Source organism: Rutidosis leptorrhynchoides, chromosome 3, assembly GCF_046630445.1.
Source record: "Rutidosis leptorrhynchoides isolate AG116_Rl617_1_P2 chromosome 3, CSIRO_AGI_Rlap_v1, whole genome shotgun sequence".
NCBI lineage: Eukaryota > Viridiplantae > Streptophyta > Magnoliopsida > Asterales > Asteraceae > Rutidosis > Rutidosis leptorrhynchoides.
The window spans coordinates 149692621-149702869 of NC_092335.1; the positions used below are offsets into that span (position 1 = coordinate 149692621).

Consider the following 10249-nt stretch of genomic DNA (forward strand, 5'->3'; position numbering starts at 1 on the left):
TCTAGAAATAAAAATAAGCTACGGCAAAATACTAGAACTTAAAACTAGTTACGAACGATAAAAATACAAATATTAAAATATACAATTTATAAAAAGAAACAAAAATTTCTAAAATTATTTATTTTTATAAAAAAATTATTTTCATATTATAAAAGTATTAATTTTTATATATAAATAAAACTAATTATAACTAAATATTACTAATTTAATTAAAACTAAACTAATTATATTTAAATAAACTAAATCTAATTAGGGTTTAAGTAATAATAATTAATAATACTCCGTAATAAATGCAAAACTAGGGTTGATCAGGCGTGTCAGGTCAAACTCCGCGAGTGCGGATTCCAGCTGGCAAAAAGTACCGCGAGTGCGGTGTATGCAGATTCAGCTGAATGCAGGTCAAATTTCGTGCAGGTTCAGTTTTTAATTTATATCTTATATTTTTTTTTTTCTGTTTTTAAATAAAATATTTATATAAATTAAATAAAAACTTATATTTAAAAACTAAAAATAGAAATAGAGAAAATTTATAAAACTTATATATTTAACAAACTCTTAAAAATATATAAATTTTGTTTTTCTTTTTATATTTTTGAATATATTATTATTTTTTTCAAAAACGTATATTTTTATAAGAAAAATAAAAATCTTTTTTTTATATAGCGTTGCGCTTCCGGCGTTTAAGCAAGAATGTCCCCGGCAGCGGCGCCAAAAATACTTGATGTGCGTAGAGGTGTATACGAAATAGTTATATTTTTTACAATGAAAATACTATTAAATACGATATAATTTTACACAAGTTATTTATTTATTTATTTATTTATAGAGTGGATATATACCTAAACCTTGCTACAACACTTATAGGCAGTGTACCTAATCGTAAAGTAGTATAGTTTTTAGTAAGTCCGGTTCGTTCCATAGGGATCTTTAGCCAAGTTTAACGCTATATTTTTTTTTAAACTATATTTGTAAAAATACAAAAATATATATAAGTAATATTATTATTATAAAAGGAGGTTTTTATCGTTTAATGACCGGTTTGTCGATTTTAAAACTTTAGTCGCAGTTAAAACCTAATGTAAAATGTTAAAAATAAATATAACTTAATTTAAAGCGTAAAGTAAATAACGATAATGAAATTGCGATAAATAAAAGTGCGATAAAATAAAATTGCGATAATTAAATAGAACGATAATTAAAAGTGCAATAAAATGACAATAAATAAAAGTGCGATAATTAAAAGTGCAATTAAATATGAAATAAAAGAATTATGCTTATTTAAACTTCCGTAATCATGATGTTTGACGTGTTGATTTTAGTTTATTACCATGGGTTAATTGTCCTTTGTCCTGGATTATTTAATATGTACGTCTGGTTTTTGTCCATAACAGTCCATCAGTCATAAATATAAAGTGCGAGTGTCCTCGTCAAATTATCCTTATATCCGAAGTCAAATATTCCAACTAATTGGGGACTTAAACTGTAACAAGGTTTTAATACTTTGTTTAATAATTACACCAGGATATCAACTGCGTGTAACTCAAGGTTTTAATACTTTGTTAACAATTACACCAAGTGTCCTTGTATATAATTTGGCCCCTGTTTTAATAATTCTAGTGACTATTAATCCAATCCCGTGTCCGGTTAAATGAACGATTATTCGTACATATAAATACCCAGCCCATCGTGTCCGATCGAGTGTATATGGTTATTTATAGGTATGTCCAATTGTAAATCTTTATATTAAAATTAACAAACTATCATTTAGTTAAACAAATATAAAGCCCATTAATAGCCCATAGTCTAATTTCCACAAGTGTCGTTCTTTTGTCCAAACCCCAATTATGGTACAAAGCCCAATTACCCAATTTTAATATTTTTAGCCCAACATCATGATTACTTTGGCTTAAATAAGCATAATAATAACTTAGCTACGAGACATTAATGAAAATAACATAAACATAACTTACAGTGGTTAAAAATAGCGTAGCGTTACACGGACAGAGTTCCGACTTACAAGACCTTAAAACATTCGACTAACCCAACCTTATTATTATCACTAACTTAAAATTAAAATTACAAATTGAGATTACTAATTGGAGTGATACTTGGTACATGGGGTTTTTAAGAAAAAGAAAATAAAATAAATATATGTGTAAATAAACGTCCGAAAATGCTGAATTTATAGATCCTGACTTCACTGTAGACCTCCGCGAGTGCTGAGGTTTCCTTCACAAAAGTACCGCGAGTGCGGAGGTATGGAATACAGCTCATCTCTTGATTTAAACATGGGCTGCTGTATTTTTTTTAATATATATATATATATATATATATATAATATATATAATTTATATAATTATATATATATTATATTATATTCTTGTACATAGTTGACTTGTAATTTTTGGTCGGTTGCGTCGCGCACTGAAAGTTGACTTTGGTCCCGGTTCCGGATTTTCGAACGTCCTTGCGTACAATTTAATATCTTGTATTTTGTGTTTCGCGTCTTGTACTCTTGTAATTTCGAGACGTTTCTCACCAATAATTTGAACCACTTTGATTGTACTTTGTACTTTTGAGTTTTTTGGTCGTTTGCGCCTTCAATTCGTCGAATCTGTCTTTTGTCTTCACCTTTTATTATTTAAATGAATATCAATTGTAAATAGAACAGTTGCAACTAAAAGCTTGTCTTTCTTGAGGGATAATGCTATGAAATATATATTCATTTTTAGCATTATCACTGCCATCGGTGAGCACATGACAACGGACCGCAGTGATAAAGATGACAAAGGCAATGGTAAGGGACACGGGAACAACAATTATAAGGGGAGCGGTAATAGTAGCGGCGGTAACTACGGACGCTCTAGTCATAGGTCTGGTGACCGCCGCAACTATCACCCGTATGAATGTTACGGTTCTAAAAGGTTGTTACCTGAGGAGGAAAGTTTAATAAAGTCATTATCAAAAACTCCAAAAGAAATTTTGGCGACGGAGGAGACAAGCAAGCATTTCCCGCCACCGAAACCAATGCAGCCGCGCTTCGCGGTTGACGAGAGTAAATGGTGCATTTTTCATGAAGATAAAGGTCACGAGGTTGACGACTGCAGAGAACTCAAGAAAGTGATAATCGAAAGGTTAAAGTTAGGTGAACTTGATCACCTCAAACCGTCGCGTGTCAATACTCCCGGCACGAAAAAATTTGCTTGGCAACGGGGAAAAGATAAGGCTCCAGAGAAGCACATCCACATGATACAGATGTGGCACGCCGGCCACATTCGAAAGGCCGAGGTATTGGAAGAATGGGCGTGCACCCCGATCACATTCCCGACTTTCTGGCGGGTATGCCCTACTGACCTTCCCGTTACGATAACTGCGACAGTAGGACGATGCAAGGTTTCTAGAATTTATGTCGATACAGGTAGCGCAGTTGACGTATTATACGAACATTGTTTCCTACAATTGCCCCAAGACGTGCAGGATAGGCTGAAGTGGCCACTGCATCCCATCGCGGGATTCACAGGTGAAACCACTTGGCCGCTCGGCCGGGTAAGCATTGACGTCACGATGGAGGAAAATGAAAAGCGTCGAACAGTGGCCCTAAACTTTGTGGTGGTTAGAAGTCAGTCAAAATACAACATCATTATGGGACGGTAGGCACTCTGTAAGTTTGGTGCGATTGTATCCACTGTACATGGAATGATGAAGTTCCCAACACCGCTTGGCGTTGCAACTGTTTTCTCGGACCGTATACCGATGGTAGGTCAAGTTGATTCATCACAACAGCGACAGCGCCCGTTGAAAAGGGAGGAAACATTGTTATCAACCACTCTTTTTCGAAAAAAGTTATACAGATTGCGAACACGTTATCTAATGAAACGAAAAGCGCGTTATGTGAACTTCTAGAAAACAACGCCGACATGTTCGCGTGGCAGGAATCAGACATGACAGGGGTCCCGCGTAGCGTTGCAGAGCACCAACTAAATGCCAACCCCAGCCTGACCCCAGTGCGGCAGAAGAAACGAGGCATGGCTCCGGAACGTAGCGTTTTTCTAAAAAACGAGGTAGAAAAACTAGTACAAGCTAACATACTAAGGGAAGTCAAGTATCAGACGTGGGTTGCCAGCCCGGTACTGGTCAAAAAGGCGAACGGCTCTGGAGAATGTGTGTAGACTTCAAAGATATCAACAAAGCTTGTCCTAAGGACAATTATCCGTTGCCGGAAATTGATTGGAAGGTTGAATTGTTGGCAGGGTTTCACTTCAAATGTTTCCTCGATGCGCATAAGGGTTATCATCAAATCCAGATGGCGGAGCACGATGAGGATAAAACGGCATTCCACACAGATCAAGGTATTTTTCTGCTACAAGAAGATGCCTTTTGGGTTGAAAAACGCAGGCGCGACGTATCAACGGGTGATAGAAGCCGCATTTAGAGGACAAATCGGTCAAAACGTCGAAGCATACGTTGACGACATTGTGATCAAGAGTCACACCGAAGCGGACCTTTTGAAAGACATCCAGGAGACGTTCGACTCTTTGAGGAAAATCAACATGAAGCTAAATCCCGAGAAGTGTAGTTTTGGATTTGATGAAGGGAAATTCTTGGGACACGTTGTCACGACGCGTGGCATTAGAGTAAACCCCAAGAAAATCCAAGCCGTTGACGAAATGATCGCACCAAGAACGAAGAAAGAGGTGCAGAGCCTGAACGGCAAGCATGCGACATTGTCCAGGTTCCTGTCCAAAGCAGCGAAAAGGTCGTTACCGTTCTTCAAGGTGTTGAAAGAAAGCGTTGGCCGTAACTTCAATTGGACACCCAAAGTGGAACAGGCATTTCAAGAAATGAAGGCACTAATCAGAACGTTGCCGACGCTTACCGCTCCAGTGCCGGGTAAAGTAGCCGTTCCAACTCACTTTTTTCAAGTTCCATTGTAAAGAATATTTTGACACTAACGCTTCAAGTTTTTAGGAGAAACTTTGACAGTTTACCTAGCGGCGGGTACCGAAGCGGTCAAATCGGTGCTCATCGCGGAGAGAGGCAGCACGTAGATGCCTGTTTATTTTGTCAGCAAAGTGCTGCAAAACAGCGAAGTCAACTACAGGCCGATTGAGAAACTCATTTTTGCATTAGTTCATACCGCGAGGCGGTTAAGACGGTACTTCCAGGCACACCTGATGCTGGTGCTAACAGATTCGCCAATCAAGCAGGTACGACATGACGGTAACAGCCAGGACACGGGAAGAATTTTACTAACAACTTTTACTTGCATGTGCTAAAAAAACCGGAGGTCTCTAGCAGGCTAGCTAAGTTGGCAATCGAACTTGGCGAACATGAAATTAATTACGCCCCCATACCACAGTTAAAGGTCAGACAATGGCAGACTTTATGGTCAAATTTATTGGTGCTACGCAATCAACAACTGTCATTGAAGAAGTGCTTAATATCATCACGTGGGAACTATTCACTGACGGAGCATCAAGTACTGACGGCGCAGGCACAGGATTAATCTCAATAAGTCCAGAAGGGGAGGAACACACTTACGCATTGCGTTTTGCGTTCCCCGCCTCCAAAAATGAGGCTGAATATGAGGCACTTCTATCAGGCTTAAGAATTGCTGAAAAGATGGATATTAAAGCCCTCAAAATCTCGGTTGATTCTCAGCTTGTATCGAATCAAATGAACGGGACGTTTGAGGCTAGGGATCCAGCTATGCATAAATATCTCAAATTGGCGGAGGACGTGGCCAACAAATTCGAACGTTTCTCAATCACTCAAGTGTCGCGGTCCATGAACAGGAAGGCTGACGCGCTAAGTAAACTCGCCACGAGCGTGTTCAACCACTTCGCCAAGGACGTTTGGGTGGAAGTCCTGAATCAAAAATCCACTGACGTGGTACAGGTATCGAGGCGCTTTGTAACGACCCGACTTTTTCGACTTATATTTATACTTAATACTTTCAAGAATCTGCGTATATGTACGTACTGAACTAGATAATATTCTGGAGTCATTATCCATGCTAATTACTCTTGTTAATACCTTACAACGTGTTATTAAGTGCTTAATTAATTAACTTGATCCTCGAATGCATTTACAACCGTTAGTGTCACTAGTCGTTCAGAACGAGATACGTACTTGGTACACGTTAAACTTGGGTCATAATTGGAGTATTATGACTACTTAATCTTAATTGTACTTCTTAATGACAATTGTGAACTTCGTTGATTTCTTAATTACGCTTAGTGTTTTATTAATGCACACTAGTTAGTATTACATGGACTTATCACCTTAATGGACTAAGATCACCAAGGCCCACCCTACTCTAGCTAATGGACTAGTAAGTTAGCCCATCTTAATGGACTTATGAACCCATTAAGACATAAGACAAAGTCCATTAAGAAATAAGACAAACTTCATGCATGCTTATGTACCTTCCTTACATGTTTTAACCTCATGCAACATGCTAGCCAACATGTATACATCACCTTTGTACCACACACCATGTCAAGCCAAGATGGTCCCCCCACCCCTTGAACCGTCGACCTATCCTCCTCACCACCATCTTTAATTTCCAAACTTCATTCCCATTTTCAAATCATAACTCACACAATTCTATCTAGTTTCTCACTCTAGTTTTCTCACTCTAAAAACTTAAGAAAACAAGTAAGTTTTCTTGAATTTCTTTCTTCTTTTTCTTTCCTTAACCGAAATCATCATCATTATTCAAAGATTCAAGTTTTGTAACTTAAATCTTCATACATCTTGTAACTTCAAGCTTTGGTTTGAGGAACATGCAAGAACAAGGAATCCAAGCTTTGTAGCTTGAGGTTTCTACAAAAAGTTGTTAAAAGATCAAGTTTATTAACTTATGATCTTCTTTAAGTTGTTTTACTTCAATTTTGTAACTTGAGTTTTCATTAAACAAGGATACAAGCTTTCTAGCTTGAAGTCTCATAAGTATTGTTAAGAGATCCAAGCTTCCTAGCTTAGGGTTTCATCATTTTGTTTGATCTAAGTTATGTAACTTATAGTCATCCAACTTGTTATAACAAAAGCTCACTAGCTTATATTCATTCTACATTGTAAGAATCTAAGTTTTATAACTTAAGGTTTTGTAAAAGTTGAAAGTCTAAGTTCTATAACTTAGGGTTTCACCTAGAACACAAGATCTAGACTTTCTAGTCTAAGGTGTTCAATATTTAGCTAAAATCTAAGTTCTATAACTTAAGGTCTTGCTTGTTTGGTTTGAATCCAAGTTTATAGCTTAAAATTTCAAATAAAACTTATACTTGTGTCGAAACTAAGAACTTGATATAACTTTGGTTCATCATCCTTCTAAAACTCTTAAATGAGTTGTACTTCTTTTCTTAGTCTTGACATTGTGTGTTGATGGTTAAAACTTGGTCAAAATGATGCTAAAACATCAAGGGTTGTACACTTGGGGCTTATACGCATCAAGGACGAGAACCGTGATAAGCATCGAACACCAAGAAACCCACCGGAGCACTAGAATCTATTTTTCAGGGTCTGATCTAACTCCTGGAGCTTCTAGAAAGCTGATTTCCAGAAAGTTCAGGATGTGTAGATGACTTTTCGTTTAAGACTCACCTAAATCCGATATACGGTTTAGGATTTATAGCCTTCCGAAGTTCACTACGCCTTCGTAACGACGTGGTCAAACGACATCGAGTTAGGATCCGAGCTTCGGACAGCGGTCAGAGGACTCACAAACAGAGCCTTGGCCACTGGCCGCGCGTCGTTTCAGTTTGTGTAGAGGTTGTAGCGGTTGTTCGAATTCAGCTCTTCGTTTCGACCTCTATTCTTGTTGAAAACTTACTTTATCTTTTACATATGATGATAATGATGATACTTAAGACTTAACTTACTTACTTTAAAACTTTTTTGGGACAACTTACTAACTTAGTAACCATTGACTTAGGTTGAGGATCTTTTGGACCGACTTACTACTTGCTTACACTTTCGTATCGACTTTACCGTACATCCACTGTGAGTTATAGCTCCCTTTTTACTTTAACTATTTTTAGGACTGAGAATACATGCGCTTTTTATGTTTTACATACTAGACACGAGTACTTCAACTTTATATATATGTGGGTGATATAATGGCACAAAATTTCCCCTTAGCTCGGTAACGTTTAACTATTGGTTTATGAACCGATAGACGTGAATCTTAGATATGGATCCATAGGGTTTGACATCCCCACTCGGACTAGTCGCGCTAGCATTTAACGGGTGTTTAATACTTCGTCTATTTTAACGCACTCGCCAAGTGTACTTTTAGGGGTGATACATATATTTCTTTGTTAAGTTAGTTACCAAGCGCCCACGGTTAAGCATATACTTTTCATACTGTTTTGAATACAAAAATCTCGTGGTCTACATTATTTTATTCTCTACAATAAAACTATAGCTCACCAACATTTGTGTTGACCTTTTTTAGCATGTTTTATTCTCAGGTGACTAAGACGATTATGCATCCGTTGTACTCTGCATTGTTAGAGATGTCTCCTAATCATGGACATTTTATTTTGCATTCACTACTTATGTTATATTCGAACTATGGTTTTGTAATGACCTAAGTGTCACGTACTATTGTTAATGCTTTCTATCCGTAGAATCACGTTGCTTTTGTAAAACATTTGTCGTTGGAAAAACATTGTCTTTTTTATGAATGCAAAACCTTGTTTTAAAATAGCGTATAGTGTTATACCGTGTAATGGACCTGTTGCTGATGATCCGTATCATAGAGGCTTTGGACGGGGCATCACATTTGGTATCAGAGCATTGGTTGTAGGGAATGAGTCTGCATTAGTGTGTCTTGACCGAGTCGATTAGGATTCACTAATAGGACTAATCTACAACTTGACCGTTTACTTGATTCTGCGGCACTACTGCATGCTACTGCTTACTACTACTACTATATGTTATGGCCGCATGCTACTGTTTATTCCCACTACTGTATGCTACTACTATCTGCTTTTGATTGCATGATATTGCTGTATGTTACTGTTATTGCCATGCTATGTACTGCTGTAGATGATCTAGGCTGCTGTTGTTATACCTGATTACATGCTTGTTATATGTCTTACTGACATGGAAAAATTTATTTTTCCTTGTTCAGATGTCGGACATACCACCTATGATTATTGACTAGGAGAGTGATTCGGACTCGTCTACTACTTCGCCGATTGTTGTTGACTCATCTATTCCGTCACCACTACCCTCCGACAACTCTGATGACTCGTCTTCTAGGGCTAGTAGTCACTCACCTGACTTGATGGTCATCTCTGACAGTGATGAGGATCCCGAGGAGATCCCAGCTCCACCCAGCCCTAGTTTCCCGGAGCCACAGTATCATTTCGATGGTACCGTGATCCCTGGGATAAACGGGGTCCGTCCATTTCTTAACGAATGTGGACACTGGGTCAGATACACCGCCGACGAGCGGGTTGTGTCGATTCCACCTGGCAGACATCGGATCATGACCACCGGCCAGACATATTCTCCCACACTTGATGTACCTGCACCACCCTCAGTCGACTCAGACAGTTCATCATCAGACGAGACCAGTGATGTAATACCTGGAAATTTAAATAGTTAATAGTTAATTTGTTTATTATATTTAAAAGTTTAAGTGATGAATAATAGTATGAATAATAGTATTGGAATCATAATTCTGTAAAGTTTGGACTAGTTGAGAAATTAAATTAGAATTTGATCCTTTACAGCTCACATTATTAGACCGCATTATCAATTTGCTAATAGAATAAAATTAAAAATGTGTAGATCAAACCTTTACACCTAACATTCTTATCAACTAGTCAATAACAAACAAATAATAATAACTAAATTAATAATAATCATAATAATAATAATAAATTAATAATATTGTAAAACTCATTAGCTAGTACCCTCCGAAACTTTCTGAAATTTTTAAGAGAGTCATTATTATTATTATTATCATTATTTAATTTAAAAGGTATAATTGAAGTGGGATACACATCATAATCTTATCAATCTAGTCATATAATTAGTCAAGTTTCTGTAGGATAATAAAATACTATAGAGTATATTATGAGTATATATATATATATATATATATATATATATATATATATATATATATATATATATATATATATATATATATATATATATATAAACCACACCACATATAGAACCTACCGAAAATATATTTTTGAAAGCTCTGTTCTGAGATATTGATAATAGG

At 36.8% G+C, this 10249-nt stretch overlaps 1 protein-coding gene across 1 annotated transcript; it reads left to right on the top strand.

Annotated features, from left to right (window-relative positions):
* Positions 1 to 5373: 5373 nt before the first annotated feature.
* Positions 5374 to 9063, top strand: LOC139900494 (uncharacterized). Its single transcript, XM_071883262.1, has 2 exons — positions 5374 to 5898; positions 9055 to 9063. Exons 1-2 carry the CDS (start codon positions 5374 to 5376, stop codon positions 9061 to 9063), a joined length of 534 nt encoding a protein of 177 aa, XP_071739363.1.
* Positions 9064 to 10249: the final 1186 nt, after the last annotated feature.

What these genes read in the sequence shown, in the direction of transcription:
- LOC139900494 (XM_071883262.1), top strand. Translation starts at nt 5,374, where the DNA reads ATGGCAGACTTTATGGTCAAATTTATTGGTGCTACGCAATCAACAACT.